The following is a 23,378-nucleotide window of genomic DNA, read 5'->3' as shown; positions in this document are numbered from 1 at the left end:
TGTACAAGAATATAATACTGCCCCTATGTACAAGCATATAACTACTATAATACTGCTCCTATGTATAAGAATATAACTACTATAATACTGCCCCTATGTACAAGAATATAACTACTATAATACTGCCCCCTATGTACAAGAATATAATACTGCCCCTATGTACAAGCATATAACTACTATAATACTGCTCCCTATGTACAAGAATATAACTACTATAATACTGCCTCCTATGTACAAGAATATAACTGCTATAATACTGCTCCTATGTACAAGAATATAACTGCTATAATACTGCTCCTATGTACAAGAATATAACTGCTATAATACTGTCCCTATGTACAAGAATATAACTGCTATAATACTGTCCCTATGTACAAGAATATAACTACTATCATACTGCCCCTATGTACAAGAATATAACTGCTATAATACTGCTCCTATGTACAAGAATATAACTACTATAATACTGCCCCTATGTACAAGAATATAACTATTATAATACTGCCCCTATGTACAAGAATATAACTACTATAATACTGCTCCTATGTATAAGAATATAACTACTATAATACTGCTCCCTATGTACAAGAATATAACTACTATAATACTGCCCCTATGTACAAGAATATAACTACTATAATACTGCTCGTATGTACAAGAATATAATACTGCCCCTATGTACAAGCATATAACTACTATAATACTGCCCCCTATGTACAAGAATATAATACTGCCCCTATGTACAAGTATATAACTACTATAATACTGCCCCCTATGTACAAGAATATAATACTGCCCCTATGTACAAGAATATAACTACTATAATACTGCCCCCATGTACAAGAATATAATACTGCCCCTATGTACAAGCATATAACTACTATAATACTGCTCCCTATGTACAAGAATATAACTACTATAATACTGCCTCCTATGTACAAGAATATAACTGCTATAATACTGCTCCTATGTACAAGAATATAACTACTATAATACTGCTCCTATGTACAAGAATATAACTACTATAATACTGCACCTATGTACAAGAATACAACTACTATAATACTGCTCCTATGTACAAGAATATAACTGCTATAATACTGCCCCTATGTCCAAGAATATAACTACTATAATACTGTCCCTATGTACAAGAATATAACTACTATAATACTGCCCCTATGTACAAGAATATAACTGCTATAATACTGCTCCTATGTACAAGAATATAACTACTATAATACTGCCCGTATGTACAAGAATATAACTACTATAATACTGCCCCTATGTACAAGAATATAACTACTATAATACTGTCCCTATGTACAAGAATATAACTACTATAATACTGCCCCTATGTACAAGAATATAACTACTATAATACTGCCCCTATGTACAAGAATATAACTACTATAATACTGTCCCTATGTACAAGAATATAACTACTATAATACTGCCCCTATGTACAAGAATATAACTACTATAATACTGCCCCTATGTACAAGAATATAACTACTATAATACTGTCCCTATGTACAAGAATATAACTACTATAATACTGCCCCTATGTACAAGAATATAACTACTATAATACTGCCCCTATGTACAAGAATATAACTGCTATAATACTGCTCCTATGTACAAGAATATAACTACTATAATACTGCCCCTATGTACAAGAATATAACTACTATAATACTGCCCCTATGTACAAGAATATAACTACTATAATACTGCTCCTATGTATAAGAATATAACTACTATAATACTGCCCCTATGTACAAGAATATAACTGCTATAATACTGCTACTATGTATAAGAATATAACTACTATAATACTGCTCCTATGTACAAGAATATAACTACTATAATACTGCTCCTATGTACAAGAATATAACTACTATAATACTGCTCCCTATGTACAAGAATATAACTACTATAATACTGCCCCTATGTACAAGAATAAAACTACTATAATACTGCTCCTATGTACAAGAATATAACTACTATAATACTGCCCCTATGTACAAGAATATAACTACTATAATACTGCCCCTATGTACAAGAATATAACTACTATAATACTGCTCCTATGTATAAGAATATAACTACTATAATACTGCTCCTATGTACGAGAATATAACTACTATAATACTGCTCCTATGTACAAGAATATAACTACTATAATACTGCTCCTATTTACAAGAATATAACTACTATAATACTGCTCCCTATGTACAAGAATATAACTACTATAATACTGCTTCTATGTACAAGAATATAACTACTATAATACTGCCCCTATGTACAAGAATATAACTACTATAATACTGCCCCTATGTACAAGAATATAACTACTATATTACTGCCCCTATGTACAAGAATAAAACTACTATAATACTGCCTCTATGTACAAGAATATAACTACTATAATACTGCTCCTATGTACAACAATATAACTACTATGGACGGGTATACAAGTCCATAGTGGGGGGGGGGGGCGAGAGGGGAAAGCCTAATCACCACCCATCACTTTGCCGTCTACCATTTGGCTCCTCAGCGAGAAGTAATATAATGAACACCTGATGTGCAATATTGTTATACAGGGTTTACATCAAGGAATGTTATTATTCGAGGATGCCATAGACACTGGTTTATTACACTAATATATAATACCCTGTATGACTGTTTACAAGTGTAATATAGCTTTAAGTTTACATTGTAGGGAGACATTATGTATTTATTTAATTAATTGATTTTTCTTGGGGGTGGTTTACTTGGTCCCCTCTATGGGCATTTCTGTGTCATGATGTATTATGCCTTTTATCACTTTTAATAATCTAATATATAAAGCTGAATGTGTGTATGTGTGTATGTCCGGGATTGGCATGTGAACCGTCGCAGCTACAGCCACAAAATTGTGCACAGTCACACGTCTGGACCCCGAGAGCGTCATAGGCTATGTTGTGAGGTGAAATTTTAACCCCGCGCTTTCCAATTCACCAAACAATTTTGCCCCTATCTACATAATGGGGAAAAAGTGAAAGGAAAAGTGTTGGAGGAAAATTGACAGCTGCCAGATGTGAACAAGGGGGACTTAAAGAGTGAGAGCGATGGCGCCAAAGAGTATATACTGTACAGTTGCTAAGGTGGGGCCCCAACATGGGATACTCACCACACACGGGGATATGAACACACACACAAAATGCGCCACACACTACCACGTGCTCGAACACATATACCACCGTCAGCGCACATTTCCCCACACATACACCAACCTCGCCACGTCAAAGTCGAAATACAAAAGTCGCCGCTCAAAACTCGCCACGCGCAAAACTCTCCACATGCAAAACTTGCCACACGTGCAAAACTCACCTCATGGAAAACTCGCCACACGCAAAACTTGCACACGTGGAAAAATTGCCACATGCACAAAAGTTGCCTCACACAAAACTTGCACATACTCAAAAGGCACCGCGCAAAACTCGCCATGCGCAAAACTTGCTGCACACAACTTGCTACACTAACCTGTCACATGCAACTCGACACACAAAAAGTTGCTACACGCATGTCACCACACAAAACTCATCTCACAAAAGACGCTACACGCATGTCGCCACACAAAACTCATCTCACAAAAGTTGCTACACGCATGTCGCCACACGCAACTCAACACACACAACGTGACACACAAAACTCGCCCTAAAACACACACAAGTCTGGTATTATCCTTCAAAAATAAAAATCTGATTAATAAGCTGAAAAACTACAAGAGCAACAAATGTACCATATAGGAATCCGGCAGCTGTCAGTCACATGACCAGTCTATTATGTGTATGTGTGAGCTAATATATACTGCCAGGGGGTGGGCTTACTGTTGGCTGGGGATTTATCAGGCTGCCAATTTAGCTTACAAATACTGAGGTAAAAATACTGACCAAATAACGTGTGAACGAGGACTAATACAGGAGGAGATGACATACAGATATATACTATATACAGGAGATGACACATAGGTATATACTATATACAGGAGACATGACACACAGGTATATACTATATACAGGAGGAGATGACACACAGGTATATACTATATACAGGGGAGATGACACACAGGTATATACTATATACAGGAGGAGATGACACACAGATATATACTATATACAGGAGCAGATTACCTACAGGTATATAGTATATACAGGAGGAGATGACATACAGGTATATGCTATGTATAGGAGGAGATGACATACAGGTATATACTATATACAGGATAAGATGACGCACAGATATATACTATATATAGGTGAGATGACACACAGGTATATACTATATACAGGAGGAGATGACATACAGGTATATACTATATACAGGAGGAGATGACATACAGGTATATAGTATATACAGGAGGAGATGACATACAGGTATATACTATATACAGGGGAGATGACACAGCAGGTATATACTATATACAGGGGAGATGACATACAGGTATATACTATATACAGGAGATGACATACAGGTGTATACTATATATAAGGGAGATGACAAACATGTATATACTGAGGTGAAAATGAGAGGTGTGAGGTGAAAATGAAAAGGTGTGAGTGCAAAATGAGAGGAGTGAGGGAAAATAGTGGAGTGATCGGAAAATGACAGATGTGAGGTCGAAATGACAAGTGTTAGGGGGGAATGAGAGGAGTGAGGGGGAAAATAAGAGGAGTGAGGGGGAAAATAAGAGGAGTGAGGGGGAAAATGAGAGATGTGAGGGGGAAAATGAAAGATGTGATGGGGAAAATGAGAGGCGTGATGGGAAAATAAGAGAAGTGTGGTGCTATAACTAACCACAAATATTTACTATGCCCAGGCAACGCCGGGCTCTTCAGCTAGTTACCAATAATTGTGATAATTTAAGTGTATTGTTATTCTCTTCTTTTGGTCGTCTGGTTAATTCCAGTGCAGACCTATTGGGGTGTTATGGTAATTTGCCCCATTTGTTTACTGTCGGACATTTTTGTTGTGTAAGTGTACTTTCCTATTTTATACGACCCTCGCATGTGGAGTCTCTCCTGTCTCTATAGACGGTGTCTGTTCCGAGCGGAGACTTTGGAGGAGTTCGCTTGTTCTTTATACTTTTATTAACATCTTGCCACTTACATGAAGGAATAAAACTACGATAATTCTGTCTCTTTCTTTAAACCTGTGGCTGAGATTTATTATTTCTCATACTGTGGTTTGGAGGATTCGTCTGTTCCAATGATTTACTTAACTTATTTTTTGTGTTTGTTTTTTCATCTATTTATTGGAAAGTAAATTGCGATCAGTTCTTACCTTCTATCTGATCTACTGAGAATTCAATCTGTGGAATTAGAAAAAAAACAAATGTTAGTAAATCATCTTTTTCATACTGTCATTCTACAACTTCCAGCATGCAGTGCACAAGGAGGAGTCCAGAAGGCGGAGTCACGTACAAGTCACAATGCAAATGATACAAATTCTTTACACCGATACTTTCTAATGTGAAAGACACTTGTCATTAATCCACTTTATGCAGGCTGGATAATGTGCGGAGTGTTTACTTACTCTGGTACAAATTTATGGATTTTAGTGACCGAATTTAAAACTAAGTATCGGAATATTGATATTGGATCCATCTGGAGGACAAATGTTCAGTCTGTCAAATGTGACATCACCGGAGAGATAACAGTAAGGATCAGTAAAGATTAAAGTGTCCACGACTGGTAAATATTAGGAAAGACGCAGGAACAATAAACAACAGTGTGTGACGGAAAAGGGGAAGGTTCAGTGTCTGGGGAGGAGGAGGAGAGAAGGCGCCCAATTGTTATTATTATTATAGCGCCATTTATTCCATGTCGCTATTATTGGCACCAAATTGTTCACCATTTTGATTAAAGTTCATGAATTTTGTGGAAAATAAAAAAAGGTCTTTAGTTCTATCTTTAACCTTTTAATCAACTTTTTAGTGTAAAAAATTACATGTTCCACTGAAATGTTGCAAAATATAAGGCAGGAAATGGGATCAATTTTTTACATCATGCAAAATTTATGAACCACGTGTGAAATTTTTAAGAGTTTGGCTAAAAAAAAATAGCAAGGCATATCTCAAGACAAAAAGTACTTAAAAAAATGCCCCCAAATTATGAATTGGGGTCTAAGAGCTCAATATTCCAATGTCTTCGGGGATTCGCTCATTCTCCCTCCAGAAATTCTTGCTGGATGTCATTCCCTCCAGACATGCAGGACGGTGACTCCGGAGGATTTGTGCATTTTTCATCTTGCAGATTTTCTGCACTGATTAGTAAATTTAGGGAAGTCAGTTTATTTACTGAGGGTTTTTTTTTTAATTTTTTTACAATTGTTTTATCTCATTTTTCCAGCTCTAGTTTTGTTCCCTTTTTTTTTTTTAAATTTAACTACTTTATTTTGGAATCTTCCTGTTTGCCGATGTCCTTAGCATTGATAAAACATTATTGATAGCGTTGTGTGTGGATTAAATGTGTTTTTATTGTTTTTCTTATCCAAATCTATGGGAAAGATGCGCAAAGAGAACGCAAATTGACATGTTGCTGATTTCACAGTCACATTGGTGTCATGTTCCGCAGTGTTGAAAACCGCAGATAAGTATCATTCGCATTGTTGGATCTGTAAAATGATACATTTTGTGCACACAAAAATACGAAGAAAAAAAACAACGTAACAAATCGTCATTAGGGATTTTGGCGTAAACCGTTCGGCCAAGTATTTGGAGGGTAAACCCGTTTGCCCTGCAGATGGCATTTCTGGGAGCGGCTGCAGTTTGGGTACATCCTCTGGGCGCCGTATCAGTGACCCGTCTTTGGCGGGTAAAACATTGTACGTACAGAAGAAGGGAAACTAACAGGGAAATGTAACATTTGTTGGCTGTCGCCCAGATCCAGCCGCCGCGCGTCCTGAGAAGTCGTCTGTCGGAGGGAGCTGCTAATCTGCTAATATTACCAATAATGAAGCCATGTCTGCCGCTAATCCCAGAGGTTATGATATTATTATGTAACCACTGTGAACAGCCCGAAATGTTTCCTCACTGCACCATGAACACTGCTGCACATTTCTAACACTCTGGACTTAAATTATTCAGAACAGTTACAATCTTTTCTTGCTGATTGGAAATGGAAACCATATTGTTATTATTAAAAGACTGAAACTTTCTACATCAAAAACTGTTGGCAGCTGAGTCTTCAATCCCATCGGCAGTATAAAGATTAGTCCTGTGGTGATGGTTTGTTACAGTGTATCAGTGCAGGTAGCCAGCATCAGACTGGGATATTTGGGGACTGTAGCTAAAGGTATAGAAGGGAGGGAGGAGGCTGACAAGTCTATTAGTAAATCTCAGAACATGTCAGTAGAAGAAGCCAAAAACTGTTCTTGACCCCAGAGTTTGTTACAATCTATCAGTCTGGAGATTTTGGGGAGAAGGCCACACAGCATATCAGAAAAATAAATAGTAAACCTGCAGGAAGCAACAAAGTCTCTTGTCCTGATAGTTTGTTACTTTATAACATTACGATATAATGTATCATCCTGGAGCCATTATGTTCAGAGGTTTATCTACACTGGATACAGTACAAGCTGTGAGAGTGTCAGTAACCAGGAAAGGTTTTGTTCACTGACTGAAAATACTAAAGACTTAATATACAAAGAATATTAGGAAATTGCTGAACTTTACAAAATGGTTCAACTTTATTTACATAAAATGTAAAGGAAAGCCCCGATGAGCCGCCGTCTGACCTTACCAGTTACACGTTCATTTCCCGAAATGGCAAAATTGTTATTTCAGATTTTGGTGCCTAAGGAACATTTAACCTTAACCTCATAGGCTGGGACAGGGTCCAGACACTGCTGCCAGATCTCAGGGTTTGGTATGTGACTCCCCCGACTCCCCTCAGACTCGCACTAATGAGACCTCGAAATGTTCAACTTATTATAAGAAACTTCAGAAATGTAATAACACAAAGCAAGCAATGACCATAACGGCAGAGACCCCACAATGACTCACAGAAATGGGTGAGACCACATCCTCCAGAAATGAGCACACAGGGGAAGAAAGTGCTGCAAATATCACATTCAGACTTATGAGATGAAAACACTGGAAAAAAGTGATATACAGCGCTGGCAAAAATGAAGAGCCCACTGCCCAGTTATAAAAATCCGCTTCTCTCCATGTCTGACACCATTCCATTCCAGTGTCCTTTGAATTCTCACCAGAGGACGCCTCATTCTACTTAATGTGCGTCTGATTAGATGATCACCTGAACCAAATCTTATTTAACGAAGAAAAGTATAGAAAACCCTGCTGTGGTCTTCACAATCCTCCTGCAATAGCACAAGCTGGATGGCAAAACAAGTGCTAGGAATATCCCAAAAATAATAGGAATGAAAACATAACTTTTAACCATGCCAAAGGAGTTGAAAAGAAAAGTTGTGTGTGAGGAAATGAAGGGCTCAATTCTGGCTTTACTAGCAGAGGGAGACAGTGAGCGTCATGTTGCCTCATCCTTAAAATGTCTAAGACGGCAGTCCATTACAACAAGGTCAAGCAGAAGAGATTGGGGACAACAAAGCTATAGACCGTCAGAGGGTGAAAACGACTCTCCACTGACCGGGATGACCATCATTGTATTCGAATGTCACTCAACAACTGCAGGATGACATCAAGTGACCTACAAAACGAATAGCAAATAGCAGCTGGGGTGAAGTGCACGGCAAGAACAGTTCGGAACAGGCTCCTAGAGGCAGGACTCAAGTCATGTAAAGGTAGAAAAAAGCCTTTCATCAATGAGAAGCAAAGGAGAGCCAGGCTGAAGTTTGCCAAAGACCATAAGGATTGGACCATAGAGGACTGGAGTAAGGCAATCTTCTCTGATGAGTCTAATTTTCAGCTTTGCCCAACACCTGGTCATCTAATGGTTAGACGGAGACCTGGAGAGGCGAACAAGCCACAGTGTATTGCACCCACTGTGAAATTTGGTGGAGGATCGGTGATGATCTGGGGATTCTCCAGCAAGGCTGGAATTGGGCAGGTTGCTCTTTGCGAAGGACGTATGAATCAAGCCGCATACAAGGTTATCCTGGAAAAACAGTTGATTCCTTCTGCTCAGGCAATGTTCCCCAACTCTGAGGACTGTTTTTTCCAGCAGGACAATGCGTCATGCCCAGGGCCGGACTGGCCATAGGGCACTTCTGGCAAATGCCAGAAGGGCCGGTGCCAGTGGTGGGCCGCTCAATCCGCCGCCCCCGCCGTCGCATTCAACTATACCGGCGTATAGACGCCGGTACAGTTGAATGCAATGATGGAGGAGAGAGCGTCTACAGACGCTCCTCTCCCATCATTCCCCGCTCTGCCTCTGACACTGCGGGTGCGCGATGATGTCATATCATCGCGCACCTGCTGTGTCCCGGGCAGACTGCAGCTGCTGAGACAGGAGCAGGAACCAGGAAGCAACGCTGGGCACGAGGAGAGGTGAGGAGAGTTTTTTTTTTTCTGGACTGTGGGGCCATTCTCGGAGGAGGGGAGGGGAGGAAGAGAAGAGATGTGGGCTGTATATAGTTCTCTGTGGGCTGTGCTCTGTGCTGTATACTGCTGTGGGCTGTATATAGTTCTCTGTGGGCTGTGCTCTGTGCTGTATACTGCTGTGGGCTGTATATAGTTCTCTGTGGGCTGTGCTCTGTGCTGTATACTGCTGTGGGCTGTATATAGTTCTCTGTGGGCTGTGCTCTGTGCTGTATACTACTGTGGGCTGTATATAGTTCTCTGTGGGCTGTGCTGTGTGCTGTATACTGCTGTGGGCTGTATATAGCTCTCTGTGGGCTGTGCTCTGTGCTGTATACTACTGTGTGCTCTGTGCTATATATAGTTCTCTGTGGGCTGTGCTCTGTGCTGTATACTGCTGTGGGCTGTATATAGTTCTCTGTGGGCTGTGCTCTGTGCTGTATACTGCTGTGGGCTGTATATAGCTCTCTATGGGCTGTGCTCTGTGCTGTATACTACTGTGTGCTCTGTGCTATATATAGTTCTCTGTGGGCTGTATATAGTTCTCTGTGGGCTGTGCTCTGTGCTGTATACTGCTGTGGGCTGTATATAGCTCTCTGTGGGCTGTGCTCTGTGCTGTATACTACTGTGTGCTCTGTGCTATATATAGTTCTCTGTGGGCTGTGCTCTGTGCTGTATACTGCTGTGGGCTGTATATAGCTCTCTGTGGGCTGTGCTCTGTGCTGTATACTACTGTGTGCTCTGTGCTATATATAGTTCTCTGTGGGCTGTGCTCTGTGCTGTATACTGCTGTGGGCTGTATATAGTTCTCTGTGGGCTGTGCTCTGTGCTGTATACTGCTGTGGGCTGTATATAGTTCTCTGTGGGCTGTGCTCTGTGCTGTATACTACTGTGGGCTGTATATACCTCTCTGTGGGCTGTGCTCTGTGCTGTATACTACTGTGTGCTCTGTGCTATATATAGTTCTCTGTGGGCTGTGCTCTGTGCTGTATACTACTGTGTGCTCTGTGCTATATATAGTTCTCTGTGGGCTGTGCTCTGTGCTGTATACTGCTGTGGGCTGTATATAGTTCTCTGTGGGCTGTGCTCTGTGCTGTATACTGCTGTGGGCTGTATATAGTTCTCTGTGGGCTGTGCTCTGTGCTGTATACTACTGTGGGCTGTATATAGTACTCTGTGGGCTGTGCTCTGTGCTGTATGCTACTGTGGGCTGTATATAGTTCTCTGTGGGCTGTGCTCTGTGCTGTATGCTACTGTGGGCTGTATATAGTTCTCTGTGGGCTGTGCTCTGTGCTGTATATAGTTCTCTGTGGGCTGTGCTCTGTGCTGTATACTACTGTGGGCTGTATATAGTTCTCTGGGCTGTGCTCTGTGCTGTATAATACTGTGTGCTGTATATAGTTATCTGTGGGCTGTGCTGTATATAGTACTCTGTGGGCTGTGCTGTATATAGTACTCTGTGGGCTGTGCTGTGTATAGTACTCTGTGGGCTGTGCTGTATATAGTACTCTGTGGGCTGTGCTGTATATAGTACTCTCTGGGCTGTGCTGTATACAGTATAGTACTCTCTGGGCTGTGCTGTATATAGTACTCTCTGGGCTGTGCTGTATATAGTACTCTCTGGGCTGTGCTGTATATAGTACTCTCTGGGCTGTGCTTTATATAGTACTCTGGGCTGTGCTGTATATAGTACTCTGGGCTGTGCTTTATATAGTTCTCTGTGGGCTGTGCTGTATATAGTTCTCTGTGGGCTGTGCTTTATATAGTACTCTGGGCTGTGCTGTATATAGTACTCTGGGCTGTGCTTTATATAGTTCTCTGTGGGCTGTGCTGTATATAGTTCTCTGTGGGCTGTGCTTTATATAGTACTCTCTGGGCTGTGCTGTATATAGTACTCTGGGCTGTGCTTTATATAGTTCTCTGTGGGCTGTGCTGTATATAGTTCTCTGTGGGCTGTGCTGTATATAGTTCTCTGTGGGCTGTGCTGTATATATTACTTTGTGGGCTGTGCTGTATATATTACTTTGTGGGCTGTGCTGTATATATTACTCTGTGGGCTGTGCTGTATACTACTGTGTGGACTGTGCTGTATACTTCTACGTGGGCTGTGCTGTATACTACTGTGTGGTCTGTGCTGTATACTACTGTGTGGTCTGTGCTGAATACTGCTATGTGGGCTGTGTTATCTACTACGCGAGCTGTGCTATAGTATGCAGGCTGTGCTGTATACTATGCGGTTTGTGCTATATAATATGCGGGCTTTGCTATATACTATGGGGAGTATATTATATTCTATGGGGGAGGCCATGTTATGTACTATGTGGCTGTGTTATATACTATTGTGGGGGTATATTATATTCTATGGGGGAGGCTGCGTTATATACTATGGGGGGCTGCATTATATTCTATGGGGGGCTACATTATATATTATGGGGAGGTGGGCTGTATTATATTCTATGGGGGTTACATACTCTGGGGTGGCTGCATTATACTCTGGGGTGGCTGCATTATACTCTGGGGTGGCTGCATTATACTCTGGGGTGGCTGCATTATACTATATGTGGGCTGCATTATACTGTATCGAGGACTATGGGGAATACGTTATACTATATGAAGAACTATGGGGTGCATTATACTATGGGAAGTGAATTGTACTACATGGATGACTGTGGCGGTGCATTATACTATATGGAGCACTATGAGGATTGTATTATGCTATATGGAGGACTATGAGGATTGTATTATGCTATATGGAGGACTATGAGGAGTGTATTATACTATGTGGAGGACTGAGCAGTGTATTTTAATATATGGAGGACTATAGGGAGTGTATTATACTATATGGAGGACTATGGAGCACATTATAATATATGGAGGACTATGGGGTGTATTTTACTAAACAAGTAAACTGCTGCATATTCGGATTGTTTTTGCTGGAACAAAAAGCCTTGTTGTCAGCAGCACATTGCCAGTGTAAACTGTAGATGTGCTGCTGAAAACATGATACTGTATGGTGATCTATTAGTGATCGTTCTGTCTCATCATTATTCCTCAGCTGGTGGAAAGAGGCCGGGAAACAAGCGTTGAACAACTTCAGTATTGTCGATCAAACTCGTTTAGCGGCCTGAACTCAGCGCACGTAAATACAACAGAAAGGCTTCTGTGTGATGTGCAATATGTTAGCATTTGCGGACCCATTTTAAACTTTGCCTAGGGCCCCACTTTGCCTAAAACCGGCCCTGCCTACAAGTGTACAAAGATATTATACAGTCACCATGTGACAAGTGGGCCTGTGTAACTTCAAATGCCAGGGCTGAATTTTAGTCCCAGTCCGGCCCTGGTCATGCCACACAGCTAGGTCAATCAAGGTGTGGATGAAGGACCACCACATCAAATCCCTGTCATGGCCGCCCAATCTCCAGACCAGAACCCCACTGAAACCCTCTGGAATGTAATCAGAATGATGGATAGTCACAAGCCATCAAACACAGAAGAACTGCTGACATTATTGTACCAGGAGCGGCATAAGGTCACCCAGGAGCAGCGTGACAGACTGGTGGAAAGCTGCCAAGACGCAGAAAAGCTGGGATTAAATATCATGGTTATTCCACAAAATATTGATTTCTGAACTCTTCCTGAGGTAAAACATTAGTATTGTTGTTTCTAAATGATTATGAACTTGGGTTTTTTTTTTTTGCATTATTTGAGGTCTACAAGCAATGAATTTTTTTGTCATTTTGACCATTTGTCATTTTCAGAAAAAAAATACAAAATTTATTGCTTGGAACTTTGGAGACATGTTGTCAGTAGTTTATAGAATAAAAGAACAATTTACATTTTACTCACAAATATAAAGAGAGAAATCAGACAAACTGAACATTTTGCAGTGGTCTCTTCATTTTTTGCACTAGCTGTATATGTAAAGCCATCACTGCTGTCTTTATATAAGAGGCAGTATGTGGAGACACGGTGGTCAGTGGGTGCTCTAGTTCCCTGGCCCAAGACCGCATGGACCAGGGCTCATCCCGCTAAACGCCAGCTCTCCTTTCTCTATGGACATAATGCCAATCAGACTGTCAGGACTCTGAACATTTTTATTACCTTTTGTACATTACTGTCCTTTTCCAAGATGGCGTCTTTGGTCTCATGTGCACTTGTCTTCCTGCTATAAAACTCCACCCCAGCCTTCAGTCTGTGCTAGAGTATTCTGCCTTGCATCCAGCTCCTGACCTCTGGTGACTCCCTGGCTCTATACCTGCTCCTGTGAACCTGTGTGGTGATCCTGCTACTCTGCTCTGAGTTCCTGCTGCATACACCAGTTCCAGTAATCCTCCTTCATCTGCTGCTCGTGTTTACTTCCATCTGCATTTGCTGGACATGTAAGCTGTTTCTGCTCTGCAAGAACCTGAGACTATTACCCAGACCTCCCTGGTTGAGCTAAGATATGATTTGAACTGCATTACAAGCTTATCTATCTGTGTTTGGACTAAGACAAGGATTTATTCGTATCAAGTATCCTCAAGAATAACTGTGCTTCATAGACTTTCTGCTTGATTGCATTTTCCTCTGAAGTTCCCTATAGACTGCTAAGCTGCGTTTAATATTTACACCAAGTGTTGTGGACTTGAGTTTCTCTCTGCACCTGTTTGAATCACCGTGTGATAATATAGACTTTACCACTTATAAAACTGTGTCCTGTAGTTGTCTTGTTCCACGCAAAGAGTCTCCTGAGTTATCCCCTATAATTATTACACAGACAACACAGGGTGAGGGTTAAACAGAGTGGCAATGCTTTATTGAACCACAAAACAGACAACATATAGAACAGTCCCAGCAATATACCCAAGATGATGCACAATTACAACATTACAGAGTCTCACCCGCTGACTCACCGGGATCAGAGCAGCTATTACTTTGCGGCTTCCAGGACTGACTACCCCCACCTCATGGCATGTATAGAGAGGAGGTAATGACAAGATTAGGCATCTGACAATCCATTGAGGCATGTGACCAGGAGACTGGATGGTCCCAACCTGGCTTCTCCAAATGTATCCATAGGGATCAGGTGACTGGATGGTCCCAACCTGGCTTCTCCAAACATATCCATGAGGGTCAGGTGACTGGATGGTCCCAACCTGTCTTCTCCAAACGTTTCCATGGGCTCTATGTGACTGGATGGTCCCAACCTGACTCTTACAAAACGTTTCCATGGTGCCAGGTGACCGAATAGTTCTAATCCTAGTGTCCGTAATCGTAACCCTGGAGCCAGGTGATCGCATGTCCCAACTTGGCTTCTCCAAAAGTCTCCATGGGTTCTGTGATGGTCAATGGAGCAAATCTGTATTCTTTCTAGCTAAAGCTGTGGCCTCTAAGCTGGCATCCTATAAAAAGTCAAATCTGTGTCCCTCTTGATGGAGCCCTAATGTTCAGGCTGTGATTTTTGCAAAGTGTCCCACTTTCTTCAGAATGATAGGGAAATCCTTTTTTATACCCACATCTGTGGTTCATATCATCATCTACCGTTCAGGGAGAATGGGATGAGTTTAACTTTCATTGAGTATTTAAAACCCTTCACGACATGCGCCGTACTAGTACTGCACATGTCGTGTCTCCCCTTTGATGTGGGCGACATGTCAGCGGTTTTGTACAGCTGACATGTGCGCGCAATAGCGGCGGGTGAAATCGCGATTTACCCTCTGCTATTAACCTGTTAAATGCCGCTGTCCAACGCTGACAGCGGCATTTAACTACCACTTCCGGCCATGCGGCCGGAAGTGAGCACATTGCCGACCCCCGTCACATGATCGGGGGTCGGCGATGTGTTAGGACAGTAACCACAGAGGTCCTTGAGACCTCTATGGTTACTGATGCTGGCCTGCTGTGAGCGCCCCCCTGTGGCTCATAGCAAGCCTGCATTTCAGCTACATAGCAGCGATCTGATGATCGCTGCTATGTAGCTGAGCCGATCGAGTGGTGCCAGCTTCTAGCCTCCCATGGAGGCTATTGAAGCATGGCACAAGTTAAAAAAATGTTTTTAAAAATATGAAAAAAATAAAAAAAAATATAAAAGTTTAAATCACCCCCCTTTTGTCCCATCCTAAGTAAAACAATAAAAAAAAATCAAACCTACACATATTTGCTATAGCCACGTTCAGAATTGCCCGATATATCAACAACAAAAGCATTAACCTGATCACTAACAGCGTAGCAAGAAAATAATTCGAAACGCCAGAATTAAGTTTTTTGGTCGCCACGACATTGCATTAAAATGTAATAACGGGCGATCAAAACAACGTATCTGCACAAAAGTGGAATCATTAAAAATGCCTGCTCGGCATGCAAAAAATAAGCCCTCACCTGACCCCAGGTCACAAAAAATGGAGACGCTACGGGTATCGGAAAATGGCGCATATTTTTTTTTTTTTAGAAAAGTTTAGAATTTTTTTTCACCACTTAGATAAAAAATAACCTAGACATGTTTGGTGTCTATGAACTCGTAATGCCTTGGAGAATCATAATGGCTGGTCAGTTTTAGCATTTAGTGAAGCTAGAAAAAAAGCCAAACAAAAAACAAGTGTGGGATTGCACTTTTTTTGCAATTTCAACTTTTTTTTCCCCATTTTCTAGTACAAGACATGGTAAAACCAATGGTGTCTTTCAAAAGTACAACTCGTCCCACAAAAAATAAGCCCTCACATGGCCATATTGACAGAAAAATAAAAAAGTTATGGCTCTGGGAAGGAAGGGAGCGAAAAACGAAAACGCAAAAACGAAAAAGGGCCGCGGATATTCTTGTACATAGGGGCAGTATTATAGTAGCTATATTCTTGTACATAGGAGCAGTATTATAGTAGTTACATTCTTGTACATAGGAGCAGTATTATAGCAGTTATATTCTTGTACATAGGGGCAGTATTATAGTAGTTGTATTCTTGTACATAGGAATATTGAAAATGATTTCCACCTTTTCAAACTGATTGTACAAGAATTGCAAAAACTCATTACAGTCATTTGTCACAGTCCAGTCATGTCTGTGACTGGCACTTTTCAGATTTTTTTCTTGTGTCTTGCTGCTGCTTTCTAGTGCATTAAGAATCAAGGAAAAAAATGTGTAATTGAAATTCACCAGCAGCGGGAGAGGTGCAACTCTGCCGCATCACTGATCAATCACACGGAGTCTGACACTGCTGCAGGCCCCTACCCCATCGCCCTCTCCAACTATTAATTGTATCTGTGTATTACTCACAGACTACTACTCTCATCTTCAGTTGCACAGTATGGTTCTGTCTGAATTATGTGTCCAATATGTCATGGCTTTCTCTCTCATTCTCCATATCTGAGCTGTGATATACTCTTATATTGCATCGCACTAACTTGGCTGCTACATTCCCTGCCTCTGCTTTTTAGCATTATGGGGAAAGTTACAAGGTCACGCCTAAGGTCATGTCATCTTTCTGTGACTGATGCAAGCTTAGGTATTGTGTAAAGAGTCAGGGGGCATTTTTTGGAGCGATTTATGTGATTTTTTTTTATTCACCGGCAATTGTCAAATACATTTAAATTGACACAAATCTGATTTTGATTGAATCGATACAATCATCTCTAATAGTTACACTACACCATGGGGCCGATTCATTGTATGGCCTTTCCTTCCTCAGGACTGTTGTATTTGGTGACCCACATTTTCGCATTGCTTTTCCTTTAAGCAGAACTTTTAATAACTTGGTGCGAAAGTTAAGAAATATCTTATGAAAAACAGAAATTGTTACAATAAGATAATTTGTATCTGACTCGGGGCGTAGATAATAATAGAAGGATTTATTCTGTGCTGTCATCTGTCTCTGCCTCCTGACAGGTTTTTTTTCTCCATCATTTTATATATATATATATTTTTTGTTTTTCAGAAATAGAATAGATGTTTATGAGAAGAGACGGACGGGAGACTGATGGGCAGAAGAGGCAGCACAATGGGGATTAATGACCTCGTAGGCGGACACATGCAGAAGAACAATATAAAGCAGGTGAAATAACTATTGAACACGTCACCAATTTTCTTAGTAAATCTGTTTCTAAAGGTGCTACTGACATGAAATTCTACCCAGATGTCGGTCACAACCCCTCCAATCCACACAGGTAAATAAATCATCATAGATGTTCATACATTATGTGTAATAATGACAAATGACGCAGGAGAAAAGTACTGAACACATGAGGAAAGAGAGGCGCAAAAAGCCCTGGAAAGTCCTGACACCGGCCGGGATCTAGCAGTGATTAGAAAGTAATCCTGCCACTAAATAATATCAGCTGCTTCACCTGATCTCTATATAAAGGTGTCTCTTTACCCCATGGTGCCACAGAAGAAACTTCTCATGATGCGTAAAAGCGTCGTATTTGCCGCTAAAATGTCGCAAAGTTTGATCTAAAATATTTGCAGTTGTGCCTAAAACCACTGCGGGGGCACTGCGTACATTTGTGCCAAAAAAAAAGTCACAATTGATGAATCAGATGAAATTTCCTGAAAAAACGCAAACCTGATTCACTGTGAGGAATATAAAAACAAAACAATAATAAAACAGAAATGCTGATCACATCAAATATACACAAATGAAATTAAAAGGCATAAAACAAGAAGAAGGTAATAATGAAAAATAAGCAAAAAACACCAAAAACTAGACAAAATGTGCAAATACAATAATCCCTCTGGGCCTTCGTGTCTGAGACCCGAGCTCCACATGGGCCATGAATATTCGGACGCTCGGCAGCTACAGGGAGGACTGGGGGAGCTGGGCGGGTGCAGGGAAAACTCCACTATTGGGGGTTTATTTACAGTTCATGGGAGTTTTGTTACATTCTTACTTTAGTTCTCTTTGTTACTTGCTTCATTTTTAATATTAGCTTTAGTCTCGCTCAGGTCGCTGCCGTTTATTAGAGATGACTCGCAAACATGGAATTGAACTGTACTCAAATTTTACAAAAATCTGCGTTCACCATAATGAGGATTTTTGGAGAATTTTTTGTATTATTTTACATTTATTGTGGTCATGTGAGAATAAAATGAACCAATAAATTCATGGAGAATAACTTCTCGGCTAATAAAAAGACACAAACAGGCGAATATGAATTTTCCCTAATCTCTACTGTTTATCCATATAATCTACAACATACAGAACAAGGGATCAAACCCAGAAACCTGAGGAAGCAGCACGCGAGACGTGCATCGGGGTGCTTGTCAGGGGCGCGGGAAGCCACCATTCAAGATCAATAAAGTTTTTCTACCTGCAACTAACAAACTTTATTTCTTGATTTATCTTTGGTTTATTTAGTGTTCAGTGTGAACGCCGCTCTGTATTACACATCTGAGTCATTGCTATACCTGCACTTTATTGATGTCAATTATATATTTCATTTATCTTTTTCCACTGTATTTCATTATTTTAGATTACTTATATAAATTAATTATGGAACTATTCATCCGTATTTGTATCATTTTTCATTGTACAGTAAACATTTGTTTTTAGGTCTTCTATATTAGTTGCACACACTCCTGGTTTAGTTTCTGCATTTATCATCATTATTAATTGTGGTGTTTATTTCCTGCGATCGTTAACCCTATACCACATGTTTAGCCAATTAGTCTCCCGGTAATTCTAATTCTAGTCTCTTTTAATAAAATTATGACTATTGTGTAATATTGGTTTACAATTTCATGTATTACTTACTGAGGTATTTGAGATTTTCAAGTTCTCTGAGGGGACTAAAAAAAAGTAAACGAAAAACTAAAATAGTTTTTAAAAATATCTAAAAAAAAAAAAGTGTAAATTTCAAATCCTGCTCTTTGAGAAAACAAGAAAAAAAAAAAACAGCATATTTGGTATCACCACAACTGCAAAAGTCACCTGTCATCATTAGCTACTTTTAATCAATGCAGTGAAACTCATACACTGAGATATTGGAATGCCAGAATAGGCAAATTTCAGTGGTGGCATCTCCGTGGTCTGCTAGAGCATTGCAGAACTTCTCCTTGCTCAATGACTGCGCTTTAGTTGGAGAAGTTTTGCTCCAGTTTGATAACTTCTCGTTACGCGAGGACTGCGCTTTAGTTGGAGAAGTTTTGCTCCAGTTTGATAACTTCTCGTTACGTGAGGACTGCGCTTTAGTTGGAGAAGTTTTGCTCCAGTTTGATAACTTCTCGTTACGTGAGGACTGCGCTTTAGTTGGAGGAGTTTTGCTCCAGTTTGATAACTTCTCGTTACGCGAGGACTGCGCTTTAGTTGGAGGAGTTTTGCTCCAGTTTGATAACTTCTCGTTACGCGAGGACTGCGCTTTAGTTGGAGGAGTTTTGCTCCAGTTTGATAACTTCTCGTTACGTGAGGACTGCGCTTTATTTGGAGGAGTTTTTGCTCCAGTTTGATAACTTCTCGTTACGCGAGGACTGCGCGTTAGTTGGAGAAGTTTTGCTCCAGTTTGATAACTTCTCGTTACGCGAGGACTGCGCGTTAGTTGGAGAAGTTTTGCTCCAGTTTGATAACTTCTCGTTACGCGAGGACTGCGCTTTAGTTGGAGAAGTTTTGCTCCAGTTTCATAACTTCTCATTACGCGAGGACTGCGCGTTAGTTGGAGGAGTTTTGCTCCAGTTTGATAACTTCTCGTTACGCGAGGACTGCGCTTCAGTTGGAGAAGTTTTGCTCCTGTTTGATAACTTCTCGTTACGCGAGGACTGCGCTTTAGTTGGAGGAGTTTTGCTCCAGTTTGATAACTTCTCGTTACGCGAGGACTGCGCTTCAGTTGGAGAAGTTTTGCTCCAGTTTGATAACTTCTCGTTACGTGAGGACTGCGCTTTAGTTGGAGAAGTTTTGCTCCTGTTTGATAACTTCTCGTTACGCGAGGACTGCGCTTTAGTTGGAGAAGTTTTGCTCCAGTTTGATAACTTCTCGTTACGCGAGGACTGCGCTTTAGTTGGAGAAGTTTTGCTCCTGTTTGATAACTTCTCGTTACGCGAGGACTGCGCTTTAGTAGGAGAAGTTTTGCTCCTGTTTGATAACTTCTCGTTACATGAGGACTGCGCTTTAGTAGGAGAAGTTTTGTTCCAGTTTGATAACTTCTGGTCCTCTGGAGTCGGCAGCTCCGGTCCCGTGTGCAGGATTCTATCAGTCTGGATTTTTTCTGTAATTGGTCATCCTGAGCTTCACTTTACCTTTCATCTTGTGTAATTCTCCAGAACTGGAGATGAAGCTAAATCCTTACAGAGCCCCAGGCGGGTAATAAATATTACATGATGGGGGCAGCAGAGTAAAGTCCCATCATAACAGACAGGTCGTGGCTTCCAGCATCTGCTTGCTGCTCCCTGAATTATTCATGGGAGCCTACAGATATTTCCGCAGATTAATGACACTTCACAAGTGACAAGTCAATCACCAGCGTCAATCTGGGGCCGGAAATAGTAATCAAAGTGGAAAATGGCCCGTAATGCAGCGCTGTCAGCCCATACTCACATCAGCCCTCTAACAGCAATGATTGTCACTCATGACCATGTGCTGCATAAAGAAGTGCCGGGGCCCCTGGGGGCAGGAGCCGGAGCCAAGGGAATCATAGAAAAGAGGATTCAGAGAGGATGCAACTACAACCTGGGTTCGTAATAAAGAGTTCTTGAACCAGAAGTTATTTCTATCTTTATAATGTTCACATACAAATGAAGCAGAGGTGAAAGTGGAGGCAAGACAGGCTGAGCAAAACTAACATGCGGCAAACTCTGCTACACATTATACTTATGTGCTGCAGAATTGTATCTAGACGCTCTGGCGATCTGGTGCTGATCTGGTGATAAATCTGCTCCACAGAACTGATACTATTGCTGCTTCATTTATAACACCGCTGCACCCTAATAACACACCGGGGTCCTTCAGCCGTGGTGCATTGGAGAAAAGCTTCTATGGTAAGCTGTAGCCCTGCCGAACCATCTGGAGATTGTCCATGTGATGAAAGCTTCTATGACGCCTCTAGTTCTTCCTGACTTCCAACCATTGTCTATGTGACCTCTAATCCTTACTCAAACCTCCATCCATCGACCATCTGATAGAAGCATCTATGACCAGAGATGGAAAGAAATTATTGAAGTGACCAATCCTTTTGTTTGGTCATAGATCCTCCATGTTATGATCACAGTGCAGATCACATTTGGTGGAGGATGCGGGCACAGGATATAAGATAGAAAAAAATGTATTCATTGTATCATAAAACGTTCTGCAAATGTCTAATATCTTGTGTATTTCAATTTCATAACATCTTTAAAGGGGTTGTCCGGGACTTTAACATTAATGGCCTATCCTTAGGAAAGATCATTAATGTGTTATCGGTGGGCACCTTTATCCCACTGATCCTGGTGTCAGCGGTGGTAGCAACTGCTCAGTTACAGAGCTGCACAGGATAGCTCCTCCGACTGCCTAGTGGCCGTGGCCGGGTACTGCACATCTGCCCCCAATTCAAATCAATAGGGGGCTGATGTGCAGTATCCAGCTGTGTCCACAATTTGGTCAACAGAGCTGTGCAGCTTCATAACTGAGCAGTTCCAGTTGCTGATGATACCGGGAACAGCTAATTGCCAGGGGTGCCGGGTGTCAGACATTGATGACCTATCCAAAGGAAAGGTCATCAATGATAAAGCAGTGGACAACCTCTCAAAGTGGCATTTGACTCTGACCTCACCGCACCCCTTGATTACCACTGACTTGTATAACCCCTGTCTTGATCAACCGGTCCGGAAGAGTTTTCTGATGGAAAATGGTTCAGGAAGCACCCCTTCTTTGGGGAGTTTTGGGGGAGTTTTCAATTTCTAAAGCAGTTTTGAAGAATTTTGGAGAGACTTTTTCCTAAAGGTTTTTTTATTTTTGCTGTCTTATGATTGGCCCGGAGCTTGTTTGGAGCAGACTCAGGACTGACATGGATTTTCATATTTGTCACTAAGCCTGAAGAGGAACAAAATACTGAAAAGACTGAACATAAGAACAGCAGCGATGCTACAATAAGAAGCCAATAGGGAGAGGCTTTCTGTGCGCTCATACACTGTTTTGAGGAGTTCAAAAACCACATGATTTTCAAGCTAAAAACACTTCAGGAAACTCCCTTAGACCATGTTCACACACAGCGTTTGTTTGCAGCCTTTTATTTTCTGCCTTTTACATTATCAGCAAAAGCTTCCTTGTTTTTTTTCTCTATGATTGAATTTGAGATCTGCAGCATTTTTTTAAATCTGCAGAACCCCAATTCCTTCAGTGTTTTTGCAGTGTTTTTTCCACTCAATGAAAGTGCAAAAACTTTGCTACTTTTTTGTGAGGAAAGATAACTTTATTAAACATACTGTACACAAATCACCCCACAACCTCCAAGGGGCTGTGGGGTGAAACATCATACTATATAGGGGACTGTGGGATGGAATGGTGGTATTATCAATACTGTATATGTAAAGAAGAACCCCAAGATCACTGTGGCTGAGCTCCAGAGATGCAGTAGGGAGATGGGAGAAAGTTCCACAACTATCACTGCAGCCTCCACCAATCAGGCCTTTATGGCAGAGTGGCCCGACGGAAGCCTCTCCTCTGTGCAAGACATATGAAAGCCGCATAGAGTTTGCTAAAAAACACATGAAGGACTCCCAGACTATGAGAAATAAGATTCTCTGGTCTGATGAGACGAAGATAGACCTTTTCAGTGATAATTCTAAGCGGTATGTGTGGAGAAAACTAGGTACTGCTCATCACCTGCCCAACACAATCCCAACAGTAAAACATGGTGGAGGTAGCATCATGCTATGGGGGTGTTTTCCAGCTGCAGGGACAGGACG

General features: G+C 41.1%; 1 protein-coding gene across 1 annotated transcript in view; it reads right to left on the bottom strand.

The window, feature by feature from the left end:
- MYL3 (myosin light chain 3) overlaps positions 1-23,378 on the bottom strand; it is a 63,969-nt gene that overhangs the window by 15,828 nt on the left and 24,763 nt on the right. Inside the window, exon 2 of the mRNA XM_077271759.1 lies at positions 5,326-5,353. Coding sequence (XP_077127874.1) covers positions 5,326-5,353 — 28 coding nt within the window. The remainder of the gene's footprint in view (positions 1-5,325; positions 5,354-23,378) is intronic.

This window comes from Ranitomeya variabilis, chromosome 6, assembly GCF_051348905.1.
Source record: "Ranitomeya variabilis isolate aRanVar5 chromosome 6, aRanVar5.hap1, whole genome shotgun sequence".
NCBI classification, from domain to species: Eukaryota; Metazoa; Chordata; class Amphibia; order Anura; family Dendrobatidae; genus Ranitomeya; species Ranitomeya variabilis.
Note: the sequence above shows the minus strand (reverse complement) of the source record. Positions and strands in the feature narration are given on the sequence as shown.